Genomic DNA, 24,176 nt, shown 5'->3' with positions numbered 1-24,176 from the left:
TCTTATACGCCCAGTCGTCTTATACGCCGGAAAATACGGTAATGAAGTTCGTAGTCCAGTGAAAATGCCTCAGTGAACAGAGTTAACTTTCTGTGTTAGTAATAAAAAGCTTTCTGTCTCCTTTAACATCTCTCATTCGCCATGTATATATAAAAAAGCTCTTCTCACATGTAACCTGTGAAAGTGTCTTTTAAACTGGAACAGAAGATACCAAGAAAACAAAAGTAGCTTAAGAACTGCTTGACATGAAGGTATAACAATATAAAGGATAATGCTAGATGGGGAAGTGCACTGAAATTGCCTTTCTGTGTCTGAAAGGAATCATAATCCTAAAGTCTTGGATAACTGGGGAATATAACATTAGAGATCACTTAGAACATTATTATATAACATGTTACAGTGGCACTTCAAGGTCCTTATCGGCCCTGGCTGATACTTTCCCCTCCACCTGGCAAGGTTAAAAAATCTACAAAATGATAAAGAGTGTTTTCCCCTTGGTCACCTTCATGGAAACTAACAACAGTCAGAATTCTCTTGTGAAGGCTTCTCATCATTGCACTTGCTTGTCCTTAGTTAGTCCTGATTCAGCCTGGCAGGACACTTTGTAAAACCCATCATTTTAGGCTTGCTTAGAACTGGTTTGCGGGGATTAGATCCAGGTTATACATTTTTGTGACCTTTTGTAAAGCTGCACATCAATTTTCTGAGCACCAAATTCAAGTTTTGTAACAAAACGAAATAACCTCAAGTACAATTATAATGGAGGCAAATTTTTGAGAGACAGAATGAATGATGGGGCTTAATTTGACTATGAATGTCTTATTCATATTAATTATATAACTGATGTCCCAAATGTGAATCAGGTGTACTTGATTGCTAATCTTTTGGTGGCTGTAAAGACTGTATTGGCAAAAATATTGAATTCAGTTACTATAGCAAGAATTAGTGAATGGTTGTGTAAGGTACTGTAATTGGCTCACATGGACAAATTGACAGAATTGGTGCACAAATGAAATGGGCAAATACTTGAAACTGATCCGCCCCCCCCCTTTAAAATGGAATCTGTTTATTAGGTTTTGGATCACGTATTTCTGTATTAAGTTATATATTCAAGATAAGATTTATACTGGTATTGTTTAGTTTATAGGTCCCTCCTTTCTTATAGGTCCCTCCAGTTATTGTACTGGTTTTATATTTTTGTTTATAAATAAAAATGAAATATATATATTTTTTAAAAAAGGAAGAAATGACACAAAGGGAATATAAGCTATAGAATTCACCAAAGTGAACACACTTTTAGAAAGTGGAGATACTGAAACAGAAGTAATTGCAGAGAATAGATTGTAAGCCTGTGGGCAGGGACTTTTCAAGAAATACTTTTGTAAGCCGCCATGAGAGCCTTTTTTGGCTGAATGGCGGCATAAAAATGCTTACATAAATAAATAAATAAAGCTATAGCATTATCAATTTCTTTAAAGCTTTAAAGAATGCAGACAATTCCAAGAAGGACAAAAAAGAGAAACTAATGTAATGCTTTGAAATGCTAAATGAAACAAAGACTACATTAAACCCACTGGTTTTATAACAAGGGGAAAAAACTGATCAGGGCCTTCAGTGACTTAAATGATATCTCGTTTTAAATGAAATCCAGCAAAAAAATAAAAAAAATCAATCAGCTGAAGAAAATTCTCACTTTGGATCTTTTCCATAGACTTTAAAAATGTTGAAAGAAATCTCATCAGCTTTAGTCACTTGTTAGCTATGTCATCTGTTTCTCTACAGGGTTTTCAACAGGCTTCTGGAGCTTGAGGTAAACCCTGCCTTTTTTAATTTGCTTCACAGCCACCACAGTGCCCCTGAACAATGTCCTATGAGCCATGAAGCCTTACTGAAGAGGATATACCTCAAGGAGGACAAAAGCTGAGGACAAAAGTGGGGAAGAAAAATGTCCATCACACACATGCCATACAATACAGCTTTTGAAAACATAAAAACATACATTATGCCCTCTCTTACAGCCTCTGCCTCCCTCCATCTTTTCCTATGATTTTCTCCTCTTTTCTCTCTGAGCATACATGGGAAATTAAGTCCCAAGTTATCAGGCTACAGAAACCCTCAAGAGACAAATTCCTAAACACAAACAGGGGAATACCCCTAAAGCTATAAGGATAAATACATATTACACAATTATTACATTTTAAGGTTCACATTCCATGTGGAAATATTTCTGGCACAGCCCTAAAGCCTTTGGCCCTAATTTAGAGTCTAGTGCACACATCCTGGGTTTAGGTGCCTTTTCTAATTCAGCAGCCTTTCCCAACCTCAAACCAAATCAAACCAAAAGCAGAATGCAATTGTCCTGGGGAGCGAGGAAGAAGAAGAAAATACAGCAGTCTGCCATCAAAGATCAGGATTTTGCTGGATTATAGCCATAATGTAGAAATAAGTTCCATTGAAGTCATTGCAACTAATTTACTTCCAAGAAATGTAAGGAATTATACTTAAAAAAAATATCTGTGGAAAATATTAGGAGCTAAAAATAAGTAAAGTGAATTAAATTATTGGGCCACCATAAGTCAGCAGCTGCATCAATGTATTGTATTTCAGAAACTGTAACCCAGAAATTTTAATGTGATGTGAACATTATTAGGTTACAGCAAACTAAAAGCAGCAGCAGCACAGAGTTTGTAAAAAGGAATTGCTTCTGGGAGTCAGTGGGGGAGTTAGGATTGCAAAGTACGTGAGAATATAGATCCACAGTGCCCCCTAGAGCATCTGGTCACTTGGTACCCTGCTGGGCAACCTGAATAGTTTTATCTAACCTTATCTCACTGCCTTGTCTTCCAAAATGTGAACAAAACCTTTATCCATTTTCTTGAATAGGCTGAATGGTTCCCTTTGGGCTTTTGAGTTGAAAGTTACCACTGTTAAGAAGTTGGGTCCAGCCACTAGGTAATTTTCTGCGTCACTGGCTAGACCACTGACTGAGCAGAGGTGCCATGAAAAATATCCCCTTAGTCCTTCTAGAACTTTTCTAAATACCATCTAACTGGAAGCCACATGCTCTCTCTCTCCCCTCCCCTCCAACCATCCTCTCTGCAATAAATTCATCATATGCTCAAGGACCTGAGTAGATAATGTGACTAGCTAAGTTAGACTTACTTTTATTTTTATTTGGAATTATGTGTATGTATATGATTGTTGCCTTCCTTGTGTCCCCCCACCCCACGTTTCTCTTTTTCTCTTAAATGAACTCCTTTTTATATTTGGTCATTTGACTGTGTTGTTTTAAAAAGGGATTTTTCACTAAACTCTTCCCCATGTGAAAGACTGCATGGTTTACAAAGCTACCACTAGCATCTTAGTATTTTTAAAAGGGATTTGAGAAGTTCTCTGTTTCTGGGCATTGGGAAGTAACATCTAAAGAACCTTTCTTTTTTCCTTTTTTTCCTAGGCATGGCCTGAAGAGAGGGTTCCCCCTTTCTTGGGGAACCCATGTAGAGAAGGGTCCACCAGGAGAAACTATCCCTCCTCCCGGTCCTGTAACAAAGTACCAAAAGAAAATGGATTGTTTCAGACATATAGTAAGACTGTAAATGGTGCAGAAATGTTTGGGGATTCAAGACCATAGCTTTTTTGATGGGCTGCATTACTCTATCCCTGCTCCTGCCGACAAAAACACACAATTCTGAGATCTTCAAAAACTTTTTTCCACTCAATTTTGCAACTTTTCTTATTTATAAAAGGCCTTAAAAGTAAGATCAAAAGAACAACACTAAGAATTTATATGCTTTTCCATACTTTCAGATGACAAATTAGAAAAATAACTGTACAAGTTCATAACCAAAGACAAAATCATTTCAGAATACTTTGATAAATTGCCACAAAGGAGATGAAAAGGACGGTGGCAGAGGTTAGTTATAAATGGCCATACTTTAATAATAGTGCTAATAAAAGAATAATGGGGGGTTGTACCATGAATGGAAAAAAATGTGTCAGTAGGGAATTTAGACAAGGGAAAATATCAAAGCTCTTGGCTCTTCACTTGCTTCTTTTTATTAGATCTTAATTGATCTACTATTATATGGAGCTCTAGCTGTAAAATGCAACATAAAATTCCCATCAGAAATCCTAGTTGTCAATCTTTAAAATAAAATTAATCAATTTAATTTTAATCAAGTTTTAACATAGTCAGCATTATGCCTATATGATGGCCCTTGAAGAAGAGTTGGAACGGTGTGGGCATCCTCCTTGCAAGTGGAAGACAACCCTTGCACCATTCTCTCGCCTTTGCGAGAGATGGGCCGATGCTCCTTACGCAATGATTCTGAGACTTGTCTGCAATGATGGACTGTGTCTGTACTCCCCACCCCGGAAGATATAACTGCCCATGTTCATAGTGTCAAAGAGAACGGTTGGAATATTGCTGCACAGGAACTTTCCACTCCAAAAGCAGCAGATGCATCCAATGTGGTGGCTTAATTTTTCAAGGCTTCCTTTATACCCTCTCATTTCACACAGTTTGAGAATCACTCAGTTAGACTCACGAGGCCAAAGGATTGCAGTATTTCAACAAACTTTATAATTATTGCTGACTCAGAGGGTATCTGGAAGAAGCCCTCCAAGGAAATTTCCACCATGGATGGAAATCCTTGCCAGAATAGCATAAAAGGGGGGGGGGAAGCAAGAACCATGTCAGAACAGGGCTGATTGACATGAGATCTATTTCTGATGGATTGAAAAAGTGCCGACTCTTGAATATGATAAATGAAGCCAACATATCAAAGCCTTGTTGAACATTAACAACCAAATTCAAATTAAACTGTATGAAGGACTGGGCCTAAAACCCACCTAAAGGGAAAGGGTGGTTTTCACTTAGCTAGTAATCCAATTCCTATGCATGAATCCAAGAGGTACCTATGCCCCACAACAAGTACAGCCCCAGTCATTACAGGAGTAGCACTGCTTATACTCAGCACCTTAGCACCTGGAAGAGTATGTACACCATCATGATTAGTACAGCACTATTACTAATTAAAATATTTCTGCATTTTATTTTTACCTTGTGATCATAGGGGTTGTATGAGTGAAACAATCTGGATAGTTCTTTTGTTCTTTGTTTTTTCTGTAGGAAAATAAAGAAAAAGTAATATTATAGGACTGAAAACCAAAGTATTACACATGTTAAATGCTGCTTACATGAAGACATTAGCATAGATATAGATTTTCATAAAATTTTGAGATAAAGAAATAATACGCTGGATACAACCCTGAAAAAAGACAATAGATGTTTCAAAAATGTGTGTTACTACCCTTTCAAAAATTTCAAATAATTACAGAAAAAACTTTCTGAGAAGGGAAAAAGGATTACTAGTAAGCAATGTGAACTTATAGTAGTCTGCAAGTATCCACAATGAAGTCACCAGCTCACCACTAGTGATTATATTTTTGCTCTGGTGAGAACTTGGAATCAGGCAAAATCCCCACCCTCCTTCCATGTCTGGAGAAGCACGGACTCTCCCTGATGCCACATTGACCTCAGGAGCACAGGAGAATGGCAGGGACTCTCTTTGATACCGCTCTGAATCCTGGAGATATTTGGAAAGTGATGAGACTTCAGGCTGCTTTCTGAACATCTCAGGCTTAGTACAATAGGGCCAATTTTTCTTCCCTCTCCTTCCCTGTGGAGAACGTTAAAAGATCTCATATTCCTCCAAGTGCCAACACTCCTGGATTCCCTTAACAGTACCGAATAGATGACCAAATCCCTAGCTGGTGTCAGTCCATCATACAAATTGAATATGGACTTGGAAGGATGGTACTGCTGCATGGTGCCTTGGTACAAGGAGCTCTGTTCCTATCCCAGATGAAGGGTTGCGCCAAGAGGAGATGGCAGTATGTCAAAGGAAGGGAGAGGCCAAACACTAGGGGAAAACTCTTCCTTGGATAGACTGAGCTTTAGAGTTCATGTAAGGGAGAAACAGAGCTTAATGACTCCTTACCTGCACCATCACCCATTTCTTGTCTGGACCAATGTTATCTTCACCTATTCCTTCTATGCTGGATGGTACTGCCTAAACTAGTTAAAATCTCAAGCATCTCTTACTTCTGCATCGATTGCTGCTCAGAAAAAGTATTTCATTATCTCACTCCATTTGAATCTGAGGGATGTGAGAATGTTCAAAGTAGGAAACGCAAAACAAATTCTGATCACTCCCATAGTCCTTCATATTCTGAAATCTAGCACTGGTCAGCTAAGGTTTCCACTATTACTGACTCAGGCACCTGAGCAATCAGCATATGGAATTACTAAATATGCCACCAAAGTTAGGATATCTCAGGGGGACACTTCAGAGGTACACAACTGATGTTTATTGATGTTAGTAGTTCTTAGTTTTGGTTGCCAGCACTAAGCCACAAATATTACTATAAAGTAGCATATCCATTTATTTTCAATTTTATATCTAAGTTCATCATTAATGATCTCAAGACTGCTTACAAGGAGTCATTAAAACAATAAACAAACTATAAACCAATAAAGCAAGCAGCAAACAGCAACAAAAATAGAATAATTAAATCTATTTTAAAAATCCAGCTGAGTAAAAATAGCGGTACTCAGTAAGAAAGGAAATAAACCCTATTTTAGCAGCAGAAAATATAAAACCAGTTACTTCCAAAATAACTTTTCAAAAGTCAAGGTTTTGCCTTATTTGTGAACCGCCCAGAGAGCTCCAGCTATTGGGTGGTATAGAAATGTAATAAATAAATAAATAAATAAATAAATAATTCGCAAGGCACTCAGTACTGGTGGCAGGTGGGCTTCCCTGTGGAACGGATTCTATAAGGTTGGGGCCAGTACCAAAAAGGCAAACCAAGCACACTTTGGCTGGTGGAGGCACATGGAGAAGGACCTCAGACATTGAATAGAATGCACAGCCAGGGGAAAGCAATCCAGGTGTCAAGCCATTTCTTTATAGTATTTTTATCCCTCACCTCAGCCAAAAAGGCTCCCAGAGCGGCTTACAATCCCATCAGTAAAGAAGACGGTCCCTGCCCTCAGGCTTACATTCTAAAAAAGACATGAAACACGAGGAAAAGGGATGGGGAGGGAAGAGCGGGAAAAGAAAAGGAAATTAAGGAGACCAACAGCTCCTCCTTCTTCCCCACAGGGTTAGGATGACTGTTGGCCTTGTGGGGGCGGGATCCAGCTAGAGCAGGCCCTGATGGTCTCTCTGCCAGCTCCTGTCTCCTTGCTTCTTCATTTAGGTTTTAAAAGTAAGCATCAGCACCTTAAATTTACTGTTGAAACAAGCAGGCAACTAGTGCAGATTAAACAAGATCAGAATAATATGCGTTTATTTAGAGGTTACTAAGGTATGAAGCGTCATGGTCAGGTCTGTCTTTTCCAAGAAAGTTTGCAGCTGGAGTACCATCTGAACTTTGTAAACGGTTCTTCTAGTCATTGCTACCATAGCATCTAAAAGCAATGCTGGATCGAAGAGCAACCACAAGCTGCAAACCTGCCTTCAAAGGGAGTCCATCCCCATCCAAAACAGACTGTCCCACTATTCACATGTCAGCCAGTCTCCGCAACCAACAGTCTTATCTGATTTGGGGCTGTATACACATAGACGCAGGCGACCCACCCAGGAGGGTTTTTTCAGCCCCAACTGGGTCCCATGCCTCAGTTCTGCCAGATTCCCCGCAATTCTGGTGCTCGCTTATCTGGTTTCCCAATAGAAATGCTAGTATTGCAGAGAAACAGGGCGCACAGAATCACACGCCTCCCAATCTGTCAAACAGCTGCTGGGAATGCAGCCACATGGGCACTTTTGGTTGCGGCTTCAATGGGAGAGGGGTGCAATCCCAGGAAGTTACCAGGGGTTCTACTATGCCCCACAACGCTCATTGCCCACGTAGACCTTTTAAAGAATTGGAAATCGACAAATAATCTGCTTGGATGCCACCCCCACCCCGGCATGCTCCCTCTCTCTGGCCAAATAGCATTTTAGAAAACGTTTATGTACACACAGCCACAGCTACTCCATGTGCGCCCTTTTGGGACTGGAGCCAGAAAGTGGTTTAATTTCAATGAAGGGCTCACTGGAGAGCCAAGTGCCTTTAAACATGTGTGTCTTTCATAGCTGAATATTTATAGTCAGCCTATTATACTTCTAGAATCAGGGAATAGTGCTTCTAGATTACAGAGGGTGATCTAAGGCAGCTCTCATATTATAAACCAAGTGCTGAATGTTAATAAGCTCATTTTTCTAATTTGTCTTAAAACAATGTCCCTGGACTGACAAAACAAAATTACACATGCTAAAATAATATATGGTAATATTAACCGACACAAATATTTTTGGCTTTGAAATAACCTGACATTTTATTAATACTTGTGTTGACACTGATAGTCACTTGCCCCAGAGTTAAACAGATGTGCTCCTTTTAAAAAGTGTTACCATTAAAAATAATAATCAAACCTTCAAAATGAATCTTTATCTCAGTTTATGACCAAAAGCAAGATTTTAAGAACCACAAAACCCTCTCTGTATGAATTAAAATAAACGTGATTGTCATCTTCTGCAATAAGATTACTTCCCACAGTAAAGGAACCCAAGAGGAATCAAAAGGGTTATATAATTTTGTGATCAATGATAAGTGTGTTCCTGAAAACTCAAAATTTACAAACATTATTTTGCAAAATTTGTAATATATTTTACTATAGAGGTTGAAGGTTGATATTATATTTTACAATGCTGTGCAATCATGGTAGATATTAATGAAGCAGGTCTCTATGGAACTGCAGATTCTAATGCACAAATCCGACCTTTCATATGTACTAAGATTAATATAATTAGGCTTATTATAACTAGCACAGAATTATAATGAATATATATGAAATCATTCGTCTTCATGGAAACCGTTCAGTAAGGTAGGAAATGTGTGTGTGTGTGTGTGTGTGTGTGTGTGTGTGTGTGTGTGAGAGAGAGAGAGAGAGAGAGAGAGAGAGAGAGAGAGAGAGAGAGAGAGAGATTGAGATTGATTGTAGAAAATTAACATCCAGGTTTCTCTTGTTTTGAAAGACAATTAAACTCAAACTTGTCTGAATGGAAGTCTACTCACGCAAGAGGGCTTTCCTGGCACTTCCTTCCCACTCTAGCTCCTGTGGTCAGGGGATGCTCAAGAACAGCATGGAATGTGGCTCAGGAAATGCAGTAGGAAGGGGGAACCACAAAATTCATGTGGAGGCATCTTGTGCCAGTCCAGTCACATCCCACTTTGTTTTAGAAAATTCCCTGGCTCTCAGGCATAGCTTTTTGGAGGATGTAGGCTGTAGTGCGGAGCAGGGGGCATGCAAGCCCCCTTGTGAAAGTGAAGTTCCACTCATGCAATTCTGGTTCAAATCCACAATGATTGAAACCAGGATGCCACTGGTTAAACAAATGACATCAATAGGAAAATGTAAGCAGGCTCCACTATAGATCCTGCTCATTGTTAATGATCTCCTTTGACTGCAACTCCCTCTTATTCAAACTTGGAAGATTACAGATAGAACCCTGGCCAAAGAGAATGAACGTTGGGAGAAAGGCAAAAAGAATTAGGTCTGTGTGCATGCCTGTCTGAAACAGAACTCTAGGGAAAATGTCCTGTGGAGGTCGAATCATCAGAGATAATCCAGGCCATTTCACATACAGAGATACAAGGAGAATCATAGAATAGCAGAGTTGGAAGGGGCCTACAAGGCCATCGAGTCCAACCCCCTGCTCAAAGCAGGAAAGCATTGCTTCGTTTAGTAAAAAGTAAATCTGAGTCCACCCTGCAGAATGCTGGCTAATGGGAGCAAAGATATGAATACTTCCGGTGAAGAGAAAAAGATTTGCATATACTTCAACAGTTGATGACATCTGAGAATCAGTCAGGATCAGATAATTGGGGGGGAAATGGCAAGCTCCAGCAGCCCAACCCCTTCGCCTTTCTCACCCTTACCATGATATTCCTTCCTTTCTTTCCCTACGTCATCTGCCTTCCTTTTTCCCCTCCTCTGATTTTATGAATCTGGTTAAAGGGCTAATTAATAAACTTTAATTCATATAAACTTTAAATATGACAACATATTCAATAGTAATAAGACATTTTAACAAAACTCTGAATTAAATGAGACCAATAAAACTAAACTTGAGTCATTGCACACTCAATCTCTTGCAAAATAAAACACTTAGGTAAAAAAATAACCCACCCATCTATTGTAATATAATGTTCTACCTTTCAGAGATAGGAAGAAGAAAACCCTCTTACCACTTGGGCTGGAATTTGATGCATTTTAGCAGCAGGAGTCCCAGGGCGTGGGTAAAACTGGTTAATAAAAAGACTTGGAAACTTGTACTCTTCTACAAGCTGCATTGTTTCTTGAAAATCTTCATCTGTTTCCCCTGGAAACCCACAAATGATGTCTGTAGCAATTGTTATTCCAGGCACTCTGAAATGAATGAAAACAAAAAGTGTTAAATTGAAGACTGGACATATTAGCTTCTTCCCTTAGCAAAATACCAGGCATTTAGAGTATTACATCAAAACTCCACAGAGTTCTTGACAGGCTGTACAATCTCTGCTTTTGTCTATGGAAAATGACCGCTATTAAACATAAGTGTATTTAAGAGAAAGCCTACACAACAAAATTCATGTCATTTAACTATCATAGTTTCTCACCAAGAAACCTTGGAATTTTAGTTCTGTGACGGGGCTTAGATTTCCAATAGATCATTCTCAGCATGCTTAAAAAAATGAAAATTCCCAGGTTTCTCTCAGGAAAGCCAAAACACTTAAACCGTTCTGTGTTTGTAACATAGATGTTCGCCAAGAGACCAAGATAGAGTTTAAAATAGGGTAATTTTTGAACAAGAATACAATTTTTGCCTTTTAACAGGCAAGAGAACTCTCTCTAAAAGGTAAAATAAAAGTTTTAGTAACCACGTACTGGAAAGGGAACACAGTGTTACAATTGGGGACTGGGGAAGAAAATGTGAAAAAAATATATCCTGATTTAACATCTTATTCAATTGTAACCACAGACCAACTAAGTTTATGCATTCCTTGAAGTGTAGCCAATCACTGAAAATATTTATAAACTCTGTGGGACTATGAACATATTTTATAAATTAACATAAATGCAGGCAAAATAGTATTCAAAGGAGTCAAACAATGTATGCAGATGCTATTTGGAACTGGTACTTGTTAAATTAACTATTGCATCTGAAGGGTGGTCATGAGTCAAATATCGCTCTTCCATTGAATATTAAGTGAAGGGAACAGGAAATAGGAAGGACTGGATCAAGATGGGATTGAAAAGGGGAAAGGAAAGTCTGCAGCCCTCCCTTGCCTTTAAACACTCCCTGCCTTGTGTGTTAAAAAAGCAGAGGGAAGGTGAATGTTCTTTCTCCTCCCAAGAATTTCGTGGACCTTTTGTTATTATATACATAATATACACACATTGAAGGCACAAGATTATTTCTTCTGGATTGCCAAGAATATGATGGCCAACTAGACTATGACAGCTCAGGGCATTTCTACATGGCAGTTTCCAGGGCTACCAGCCTAATAATTGACTATAAAACCAGACTCTTGGGAAATGTACTGGAAAACAATGCCTGCATTCACATATAGCTATGGCTTATCCTGGTTTGCTGTGAACCAACACTGCACATGCAGCATATTTGATCATCTCTTTGTGCATTGAAGTACAACTAACCAGGAAGCAATAGCTAAACCTGAGATCCTGTTTTGTTATTTCCAAACAAGCCAGGGTTTGTAAGCTAGCAACAACCCAAAGTTTGTTGTTGCCTTACAAACCCTTGTTTGTATGCAAGCAACAAACCAGGATCCTAGGTCCAGACATCACAACAAGCTATCTCTTCCTTATTAGTTTTACCCACTTCCGCAAAGGTAGGAGCCAAGTTGGAGCAATGCTGCTTGTTCACAGTAAACCAGAATAAACTAGGAATTCTGGCTTACTGTTATATAAATATGTGACCAACGTTATCTTTCCATCCCAGTTTGTTGTTGGCAAGCTGTTGTGTGGATGGTATGTTGAATATTGGGCTGATCTCCTTCTGGGGTGTGAACTGCCAGGGAGATGTGGGTGATCACTGCAATGCCAGCACATCTAAGCACACATATTAAGTATATGTTGAATGTACTTCTGAACTCTTCCAACACCTGCATGTATATGTATTCCAAAATGATAATACAGACAAATTCTGAATTCTGTTTTTGCCTCATATGGGCAAGATTTGCATCACTGATGGACTTAAATTAGGCAAACACGATTAGTCTACAAATGAATGGCAAGTGGTGCTGTCTGACATCTTAATGATTAATAAGATGTGTAGTACACATTTGACAAAAAGCAGTTATAGTTTAGTTATACCAGTCATTTTAATGACACAGCTGGCCATAGCAAAAGCATGTAATACCTACAGCAGTGGAAATGTCATCCACTTCATGTCTGTTTCCCAGTTTCTATGGGAACGTGAATGGTAAGTATCAGTCATGCTCATGCTAAAATCAGTGAAATGTCCATGACATGTGTTCCACACAACTAACAAATTCCTCTCTGATTGACACGAAATAATGAAAAAAGTATAGCCAGCATGTGTCTGAATTTCTTATTGGTGATAATAATGTCACTTCAAACTCGTTTTTCCCCCCTAAATAGAGTTATTCCAAACAAAATGAAACTAGATAAAGCACAGCTTTAATTCAATAATAGAAGTTAATTCCAACCTAATCAAGCAGGCCTGACTTAAAAAGCGTCCTTTGCTTTCCCTAGCATTCTTATATAGACAACATTAATATAAATACATATTAAAATTAAAAAGGGAGTACAGAATTAGTAGCTCATGTAAGAAAAAATGAAATTGTCCCAACACCCTCTCCCTCGACTGCAAAAATTAAACATGATCCCCCCACCAGAAGAATAAGCCATTTACTTTATTTGAGAAGGAGAAAACTGACTATTACACCCTCAGCTGCAACACCAAAACACTGCTCACTGATATTTACCCTGTGCACAAAAATGTAGCATAGCTTTCTACCTAATATGCTTGTTTTATATTTGCAGGATATATATTTTATAATATGGAAGACCTGTCCTTTGCAGGGGCACGGCCCAGCTGCAACTTTAGATGTACTACACATATTAAGGCTGCAAGCCAATGCATCTTTAGACAGAAACACTCCTACAACCCCCAGCATGCCCCAGCTGGGGGATGCAGGGAGTTGTACAACTTTTTTTTTGGTCTAAACATACATAGGATTGTTCTTGAAATGCATTAGAATGTTCCTTCAAAAGATGAGCGATAAATTGTTTCAATTTTATGTTACATACAGTCACAAGGTGCATACGTTCTTTCAAGCTAAATGTAGCTTCTGTATAAATTTTATTTAAGTTTATGAAAGTTCCATCCAGCTTCCCAATTGTCCATTATTTCTTATAGACTGCCACTGAAACCTTAGAAGACACAATTCAACTAACCTTTAAATTCATAACAGATTTTATGAGAGGGCTCTACAGATCATTTAAAGCTGCTATTTATCCTGCAAACTTTGGAAGAGTCCGCATTATGCTCCTGTACAATGCTGTCAAACATTTCATGAATTGCTCCCAGTGTGCATAAGACCATCTCCGCTGTGCCACATGCCTGTTTCTCCCCCTGTCATATCTTGTTTACAAATCATATGCAACTAGAGCTGTCTCTCTGATGCAGCTGCCTGTGTTAGTCAATGTGTCCAATTTAAAGTGCTGGGTTTGACTTTTAAAACCCTAAACTGTGTGTGACCAGGTTATCTTATTGGACTGCCTCTGTCCACACAAATGGTCTGAAGATTATGGTGCCATATAGGATAGGGACAAAAATATTCAGAAAGTCATTCTTGTTGAGAATACAAGTATGCATGCGTATCCCCATTTTCACTGGTGAAATATTGGAGGGTTTGAATCATGGGTTTTATCCAATGTTAGTCTTACTTAGAGTAGACCCATGGAAATGAATGGGACTTAAATTAGACTAACATTGAATACAATACCAAAAGCTATAAAGACCTTTTTTGTGTGTTTGTTATCACATCAATATAGGATGAAGTGAAGAGATACAAGTATGTTTAGAAGCCCTGACACACACTTAAACAAAAACTACTTCTAGATACTACAAGACCATGTCATAGAACAATTTACAGGATCATCTATATTGAAAAGTGACATATAAATTCAGTTTAAGGCAGAGAATTTGTATCCTACTTGTTGTATGCTCTGTTATAAGTTCATTGTTTAATCCTTCTGTTTGGATTACTTTTAATAAATTCAAATCTGTTGACTGTGTTCATACTTCCAATAAATACCTCAGCAGGAAACTACACTTGCAGGACACCTGCTAACATTTTTTATTCGTGTACATGTTCACAGTGCTTCACAATTAATTATTTCATATATTTCAAAATGTTTTCTATAAGTGTAGCTTGTCTTACACACTGCTTCCCTTGCTCTCTATTTGCACCAAAGTATAACAAGACTTTACACTCTGTTGTATTTTCCTTTAAAAGTCTGTAATGACAACATTCCATAAAACTCTATGAACAGTGAATATTTTTAAATGCAAATACACATTTAAGCCTTTAAAAATTGCATTTATATAACAGAAGGTGGCATAAGGGAGTCACAATAACAATGGTTTGAGTGCTATAAGGTGCCATCTCTCTTTCCAAATAATTGACTATAAAACCAGACTCTTGGGAAATGTACTGGAAAACAATGGCTGCATTCACATATAGATAAGCCAGAATTGCTGGCTTATCCTGGTTTCCTGTGAACCAACACTGTACATGCAGCATATTTGATCCTCTCTTTGTGCAATCAAGTACAACTAACCAGGAAACAATAGCTTATCATTTATTTATTTATTTATTTATTTATTTAATTACATTTATATACCGCCCAACAGCCGAAGCTCTCTGGGCAGTTTACAATAATTAAAAATAGTAAACATTAAAAGTATACAAAAATTTAAAAAACATAAGAACAGTATAAAAACAACAATATCCATTTAAAAACAACAATTCTGGGGTCCATTAAAAACAAACTTAACGTTGTTAAATGCTGTTAAAATGCCTGGGAGAAGAGAAAAGTCTTGACCTGGCGCCGAAAAGATAACAATGTTGGCGCCAGGCGAGCCACATCGGGAAGATCATTCCACAGTCGGGGGGCAACCACTGAGAAGGTCCTCTCCCTTGTTGCCATCATCTGAGCTTCCCTTGGAGTAGGCACTCGGAGGAGGACCTTAGATGTTGAGCGCAGTGTACGGGTAGGTTCATGTCGGGAGAGGCGTTCCATCAGGTATTGTGGTCCCAAGCCATGTAGGGCTTTATAGGTTAAGACCAGCACCTTGAATTGGGCACATCATGATATCCAAACCTGAGATCCTGGTTTGAACCATAGTAAATTGCATATCCATTTTTCATTTCTTCCCCTTTCAACTCTTTACACTTTCAACTCTTTACACTCTCAACACTGCTACCTAATTACCAGACAGAAGTCTTTCCTCATCCACACCCTTGTTGACCCTCTTTCATCTGTTTTATAGAATCATAGAACTGCAGAGTTGGAAGGGGCTGATAAGGACATCGAGTCCAACCCCCCTGCTCAATGCAGGAATCCACTTTGAAATGCCCTGATTGAACTTGAGTACAAAGTACATAAATTTGAAAAACCTGCAGCAAACTGAGATTAAACACGCAAAGAGATACATAAACACAAACCCTAATGGAAGATTTTCATTTTAATCTCAATTTCGTTCGTTCAAACGTCTAGCATCCTGTCTATAATCATTTATGTCAACCTGTCTGCAATACTGGTCTAACTTATGGTGCAACATAAACTGTTTAGTAATTTATCAACTGATAATTTGCTGCTGTGTGCATGTAACCATTTGGTAAGCTCTCTCTGTGTATATTATCATCATATCAAGTGGTAAGAAGAATTTTCTCATCCATCATGTGATGATGTGTGGTAAATCATGTAATAAAACCCAGCTAAGTAATTACCAACAAGTGGTAAATAGAATCAGGTGCAATTGTATATATCTGTTCATAGATACTGCACACTGGGATGATGCAATCAGACTGAAATTATATACTCTTTCTAAACTTGGATTCCTTCACAAAAACAAAACACCCCAAAACATTTATCAGATGGTACAGAACTGACCTTTCTTAGACACTCATCATATGCCACTTCTGTATTTAAATACTTGTTAAATATTAATACACTACCAGTATTAAAAACAACAACACAGGGAGCAATGACTATTCTTTGAAGCTTTTCTTCATTATAATAGGAAAAAACAGATTCCAACTTTCTTCGCTTTTTTTGTTGACATAAAGGTGCATTTTTTTAAAAACTACTAATGTAATTCTCCGCCTTAAGAGTGTATGCTGATGAAACAAGTCATCTTTCAGTTTCTATGGCAGTACCACAGGCTCCTAGGGGTGGTTTCTTCAGCAAGCAGTCACAGTCTAAATGCTTCTTGTGCCTACTTTTCATCACTGATTTCCTTGAAGGAATAATTTCAGTTGGGACCAGTGCTCAGGCTTACTTAGCTTTAAATAGTACACACTTCCCATACAAATGAAACGTTGTACAAAACTTCATTAAAGGTTTATAGCTTCAGATCATTACTGTTTTATGACTTTAAAATGAGAGACTTAAGACAAAAGCTCAACATCCTTAAACTTCATTTCCATTAAATCTCTAATAAATACCATCTGGTGTGTACTTTGGGGATATAATACACGTCAAAACCTCAGCCACGTTATGAGAACCAGCACCAAGTTTATCTGAAATGCATATTTGAACAGATGTGTGTAAATTACATCTCCTTCTACGCACATGCATAAATTCAAAGCAAGCGTGTGTTGATTTTCAAATGCATAAAAAGGGATTTGGAGATGCATCACAAGTGAACAGCATCTTGATGGATCAAGGCTCACATTACTAAAGGTCATTATTAAAACGAAGGTTTGCATTTATTAAAGGCTGCATCAGGGAAATGATCATGAGAACCGGTTTAACATTTGCTACATGACAGCAATCACTGAGACCTGTCAACTCATTTTTGTTACCTCTCCACATTTAGCATTAAAGCTTTTGGCCTGATCCTAAAATGCTGCTTACCATTCTTTAATAGGAGGCAATATTACTTAGCCTTAAACTGCTTCATTTGGCCGCAATCAGTTATTTACTATCTTAGTATGGCATAACAAACTTGAAGGAAATTGCTCCCTTTTAGGCATTGACCAAAGGTTCCCAACAACATTATCATCATTCTCTCAACACTGAGCTCAAGGCTAGATTTAAAAAATAGCAGGTGAGTGAGGAAGTTGCATTTACCATGGTCTGGAAGGTTTAATTCATGTACAAACAGAGCATGGAGTGCTGGTGTATGGAGATTGGACTTGGACTGGGAAGACACAGCTTAAATCCTCACTCAGCCATGACGCTCCTGCGGCAGAGTTTGGCAATTCAAGATCTCATAGGGCTACTTTTCTCAATGGATTTTTGTGTAGAGAAAATTAGATAATTTAATATATGGAACCCCGAGCAGCCTTGAGGGAACATGGGATTCATATGTGGGATTCCTGAGAACCTGCTTTACACATTACATTAGAGTCTGCAAGTCCTGTTTCTTTTGAGTGATCAAAATAACAATATCCTCAAATAGTTCAACATATAGACCAATCCTGAACATATTAATTGGAGGTAAGTTTTTAATGTGTTTAGTAGGGCATATTTCAGGATTGCAGCCTTAATCTCAGTTAAGGGGTAGAGAATACTAAGGAAAGAAACCTTAAACTATAGCCAACATTCAGTAGAGATGTAAAAAACCATCACTGTATATTGGCAGCTACATAAACTTCATATTATAAGAGAAATGACTGCTAACTACTTCAAGGGAATGTGGCTTCAGTTTCCCTTTCAATACAGGTGGAGATGCTACTGTATATGAGCATTCATAGATATTAACCAGGGATGCACAACCTGCGGCCCTTAGCTGCTGCCTACTCCACGGGCCATCAGAGACATAGGGTCCCAACCCACTTTCCCTCGCAGCCCAGCTGGTTAGCAGCAATCTTGCTGGGTGGCTTAGAGCGGCTTTTGCCTCTCCCTATACCCAACAAACGTGCCTGCAAGACTGTTGTTTCCTGCTCCTAGTAGTGACAGAGACACAGTGATCTCAGTGAAGATTGCTGGGGGGGGGGGTGAGGGCGCTGGGAGAAGTGCAAGTGGTAGAGAAATGTTGAGTCTATTTATTTATTTATTTATTCCATATTTATACTGCCCAACAGCCAAGGCTCTCTGGGCAGCTGCAGGGGGATGGGAGGATGGGTGACGTGAAAAACTCTCCCAACTCCCAGAGATCCCTAGGTTACAACATGCAGGGAAAGTCTATGTGTACGTCTGTGGTGGGGATGTATATACAGTATGTCTGTGAGGGTGAAGTGTGTGTGTATGTCTACGGAGAGAATATATATATATATATAAATGTAAATGTTCGTTCGAAACAGACGTTATATCTCCGAAAGTTCTTCACCAATTGCTTTAAAATTTTGACACAACGTTGCATTTGAATATGCGAGCGTTGTTATGTAACTATGTTCTATATGGGGACAAAAGTTTGTCTTAAAATCGAAGAAATAGGCCTCCTCAAAACCAGTCCTGCTGATCATTGTGACATCGCCAACCAGTAGGCCAATCCACTGCCTCTGCCTTCTCTCTTATTTGCATGTTCTCTCACAATTGGCTGAGTGAATATAGATGTCACACCTGTGACAGTTACACATTCTGAAGAAAGGTAACTGCCAGGAGTTTCCGCTAACCTCCTCACCGTAAAAACATCCTTTTTTAAAAACCAAACAATTTGCTTTACTTCATCCAAATAATGCCTCACAGAAGATCACACTTAGGTCGTTGTACTCGCAGAGCGGAAGTATTGCGACGAGAAATTGCAAATCAGACTGAGGAAGAACGGGCATCAGCAAATGAGAAAAAAAGAAAAAGAATGCCTCAAATACATGCCAAGGAACCAGGCAAGCAACGTTCAGCCAGACTTGAGGATGCTCGATTGCGAGCACGGCAATCGCGTTCTACAGCTTCAGATCTGCTTTGTTCAGAATGAACGCGACAGGCTGAGAGCGGCTGAAAGACGTCAACGAGAAACAGCACATCAGCGTCAAACACGACTCCGTGGTAAACAATCACACAATTACAATCGCCTTGCATTGTACAACCCAGCTGATGATTATAGTTTGAGGCGGCATGTTCTCACCGGCACTATGACTGAAGTGTGTCCTTCTTGCAAGGCTCTTAAATTTAATGGAGAAACAAAAGGAATGTGTTGCGCTGCTGGAAAAATTAAACTGCCTCAACTTGGAGAACCACCAGAGCCATTACAAACTTTGCTTGCCGGATATACCGCAGAATCAAAGCATTTCCTATCTGACATCAGGAAATACAACTCATGCTTCCAAATGACGTCGTTCGGCGCAGAAATCATCACAGCTCCATTTATGCCAACTTTCAAAATCAAAGGACAAATTTATCATCAAGCCGGCTCCTTCCTTCCGTTTCAAGATAGTCAACATAAATTCCTACAAATGTATTTCATTAGTGATGGCAATGATGAATTGAATGTACGCTGCGGAATTTATACCGGCATAAAAAGGTCCATCGTTTCAAAACTGCAACAGCTACTTCACGAAAAAAACAATTTAGTACATTACTGAGCAACGTCATAGAAGGAACAATCTTGACAGGACCTTTCAAAGGTGAAGATGTCCTCATTCCTCGCATTCCTATGATTCCAACAGATATGCCATTTCAATTTAAGAGATTGCAATTCCCAATTCGATTGGCGTTTGCAATCACCATCAACAAAGCTCAGGGCCAATCTTTAGAATTGTGCGGTTTAGATCTAGACACAGATTGCTTCTCACATGGACAATTATATGTTGTGTGTTCTAGAGTCGGCAAACCAGACAATCTCTATATCTACACAGACAATTAAACAACTAAAAATATTGTATATCCACAAGCATTGTGAAATTAAACATATTAGGAACATCCACTTTGTCTTTTCTTTCTTTTCAATTTAACCAGACTGAGCCACAGCAACGCGTGGCAGGGTACAGCATTGTGACATCGCCAACCAGTAGGCCAATCCACTGCCTCTGCCTCCTCTCCTATTTACACGTTCTCTCCTATTTGCTCTTATAGGTCATTGTGACATCACCAACCAGTAGGCCAATCCACTCCCTCTGCCTTCTCTCCTATTTGCATGTTCTCTCCTATTTGCTCTTACAGGTCATTGTGACATCGCCCACCAGTAGGCCAATCCACTGCCTCTGCCTCCTCTCCTATTTGCATGTTCTCTCACAATTGGCTGAGTGAGTATAGATGTCACACCTGTGACAGTTACACGTTCTGAAGAAAGGTAACTGCCAGGAGTTTCCACTAACCTCCTCACCGTAAAACATCCTTTTTAAAAAACCAAACAGCAGGCCAATCCACTGCCTCTGCCTCCTCTCCTATTTGCATGTTCTCTCACAATTGGCTGAGTGAATATAGATGTCACACCTGTGACAGTTACATGTTCTGAAGAAAGGTAACTGCCAGGAGTTTCCACTAACCTCCTCACCATAAAAACATCCTTTTTTAAAAACCAAACAGCAGGCCAATCCACTGCTTCTGCCTCCTCTCCTATTTGCATGTTCTCTCACAATTGGCTGAGTGAATATAGATGTCACACCTGTGACAGTTACACGTTCTGAAGAAAGGTAACTGCCAGGAGTTTCCACTAACCTCACCGTAAAAACATCCTTTTTAAAAAAACAAACAGTAGGCCAATCCACTGCCTCTGCCTCCTCTCCTATTTGCATGTTCTCTCACAAAACTTAGCAATGGCACGCGGCTTGCAGTAAAAAAATTACTGAGCAACGTCATAGAAGGAACAATCTTGACAGGACCTTTCAAAGGTGAAGATGTCCTCATTCCTCGCATTCCTATGATTCCAACAGATATGCCATTTCAATTTAAGAGATTGCAATTCCCAATTCGATTGGCATTTGCAATCGCCATCAACAAAGCTCAGAGCCAATCTTTAGAATTGTGCGGTTTAGATCTAGACACAGATTGCTTCTCACATGGACAATTATATGTTGCGTGTTCTAGAGTCGGCAAACCAGACAATCTCTATATCTACACAGACAATGGAACAACTAAAAATATTGTATATCCACAAGCATTGTGAAATTAAACATATTAGAAACATCCGCTTTGTCTTTTCTTTCTTTTCAATTTAACCAGACTGAGCCACAGCAACGTGTGGCAGGGTACAGCTAGTATATATCTATATCTATCGGGGGGACTGTATGTCTGTGGGGATGCAGGTGTGTAGGGAGGTAGAGTGGGTGTGCTTATGTACATCTGTATGGGCTCTGTATCTAACCCTGGATGTGGCCCTTGGAGGCAAAAAGAGTGTGCACTCCAATGTTAAAAGTTCTGTCGATGAAAGTGCAAAGAGCAGTTCGTGCATTCAATGATACCATGGAGTGTTTGAAGCCAAACAAGTAATTTTGGAATTTGGTGTGGTATATATCACATCAATTACAGTTTGATCTATTTTCTCATGCTCAATTGATTTCATAGGGAAGTCCAGATTTAAAAGAAAATGTTTTTTGTGATACACATGGATGATTAAGTTTATTTTTACCCTGGTTGAATTACTGGGTCCAGGCAATATCATTTTCTGATTTGTGTGCTAAATGTGATTTACCAGCTACAGCTGCATGGCAATACTTGCAATTGCAACACTAGTTGGAATATAGGTTTGGACTGGCCACTTTTACAGCTTCAGAGTCTCCACTGTTATTGGAAATAGGTATAGCAGCTGATTAGTCAGCTCGACCCATGATTTATGTACCTAAATACTTGTTATCTGTAAATAAATGTATTTATTTATGTACATAAATACTTGTTATCTGTAAATAAACTCAGGGTTTGATACAGGAATGGAATAGAGAACAAGATTGCCCCATTTTGCCTAATTAATGGATTGTTAACCAAAATCCTTCTTTCATCCTTAAGTTTTGGCAATGCTCAAAAGGGACCTCCTTTTGGAAGGAGGACATAATATCGGCCTGTTCAGACGACACTTCAGGCTCTGTGATTAGCGAACCTGTGGTTCTCTGGGGTTAGAACTAACCACAAGCTGTGCTGTCGCACACAACACTTTAAACCACTGTTAGAGCTGCTAACCTTGCTGCAGACAGTCCGACTGTGGTTAGTGAGTGAGTAGTTAGCAAAATGCATCGCACAAGACACCTTAAACCCTGCTGCTTAACCAAAAGCCTTAACCAGCAGGGTTTAAAGGTGTCTTCTGAACAGGCCCAATATATTTATTAATATAAGTTGCCATAGGACTCTGTTGTTTGGGGTATAGATGTGCCTTGCAGAAGAGGATGCATGTCTTTAACAAGCAATATGAGTAATTGTGCGGATTCATCTATAGATTTAGTGGGACAAGATCCATAATTCTATGTACGCCGCTCTGAGATCTTAATGATATAGGGCTGAATACAAATGTTTTAAATAATAAATAAATAAATAAATAAATAATGCTTCCATGCCCTTTGTGATGCTATTGGACCCAATAGGTTCAGTTCAGCCAAGGAAGACTTCCAAATTTTCACTCACCATGGTGATTGTGCTGCTGCTGTCTGGCGAGCACGGGTGGAAAACATACAGGCAGTTGCATGGTTATCCTGACCCCTCTTGAGGTTCAAGGTTGGGGGGAAGGCTGGGAGCTGTTTAGCTGCTGTGTTGCTGAGGCACCTAGAGCGTCTAGGCAGCACAGGGCCTAACCACCAAGCACAGCACCTGTGTTTTCTCCAGGGAAGAATGGTGGGAGGCTTTTCTGATGCTTCAGTTGTACAGAAGCTAAATCAGCTATCAAAAATTGTTTATCCCTGAATTCAAATTAGACCCAATGTGGGAGATCCATGATTAGATTTCCCAATGCTTTTCTTTTTTGGCTTCAAGGAAGCTGCAGACCCTCCCTCCCAATCTGGATTGGGGCCAAAGTGCTTGGGAAGTTTTTAACAATCTTTTCCCTGTTTCTACCATTTAAGATCAACCCCAGCCACAAGCTGCTATTAACTACTGAGTGTTGTACCTGCCTTCTCCTATGCTCCCCCACCATTGGCACTAACGGCAATTTCAGGGGGGGGGGATATTTTAAATGGGAGGAAAAATATGTCAGAAGATGTGAGCACAGTACTTCCATATCACATCGACTTCGCCCCTTAGTTTTGCTGAAATCAATGGAGCTTAAGTGCTTAAATATATGCTGCAGTGGGATTTAGCCACCACTGCCTTTCTCTGGACTGCTTAATAAGGCTGCAATCAAACAATTCGTATATTTGCTTCTGAAAATGGTTATCACCATAAATAAACCAGGATCTTTACAAGTCCCGAGACTGCCTCTTGAGAAATGCTCTTCAGTAGAGTCATGACAAAGAAAGAGGTTGAGGCTCGAAAACAAGTCAGCTAGTTTATCAATAATTATACGTGCCAGAAGCTATTTGACTTCAAACAGTATAAACTCAATAAAAAGCTATTGCCCTAAGGCATGAATTTACCTTTTTTATTGTTCATGTCAGTGGAAAGCTTTTCTTTAATGGTTCACTACATTTGTGGTTACTTCACAAATCAGTCAAATGTTTTGAAACATGTTACTAAGACAGCAGCACATCTGACTGCTCTTGAGGAAATTAAAGCAAACTGTACACTTTTAAAGCTAGGGGCACAATGGCTAGGAGGAATGAAAAGCTGGAGATTAATTTCGGACAGCACACTGGGTATGAAATCAACAGAAACATCAAGTGGGATCTGCAACAAAATGTGGCAGTGTGAAACGCTCCAGTTCAGGGTTCCAATCAGCCATGTCCTGTTCCAAAATATTCCATTCCTTCTCAGTTTTCTGTGTCCTTCATCCCACCCAACTGTCCATCAGCATTCTGTGCCCACTGAACATGCTCAGTCTGCACTGGACTGTTTTGGTCCCCTCCCC

The 24,176-nt window shown here is 39.3% G+C and overlaps 1 protein-coding gene across 1 annotated transcript in view; it reads right to left on the bottom strand.

Moving 5' to 3' along the window:
• CDKAL1 (CDK5 regulatory subunit associated protein 1 like 1) overlaps positions 1 to 24,176 on the bottom strand; it is a 342,956-nt gene that overhangs the window by 70,811 nt on the left and 247,969 nt on the right. Inside the window, exons 11-12 of the mRNA XM_063130444.1 lie at positions 10,300 to 10,480; positions 5,063 to 5,125 (exon numbers count right to left, since the gene is read on the bottom strand). Of these exons, the coding sequence (XP_062986514.1) occupies positions 5,063 to 5,125; positions 10,300 to 10,480 (244 nt within the window). The remainder of the gene's footprint in view (positions 1 to 5,062; positions 5,126 to 10,299; positions 10,481 to 24,176) is intronic.

This window comes from Elgaria multicarinata, chromosome 7, assembly GCF_023053635.1.
Source record: "Elgaria multicarinata webbii isolate HBS135686 ecotype San Diego chromosome 7, rElgMul1.1.pri, whole genome shotgun sequence".
NCBI classification, from domain to species: domain Eukaryota; kingdom Metazoa; phylum Chordata; class Lepidosauria; order Squamata; family Anguidae; genus Elgaria; species Elgaria multicarinata.
The sequence above is the reverse complement of the archived record's forward strand: the minus strand, read 5'-3'. Positions and strand labels throughout refer to the sequence as shown.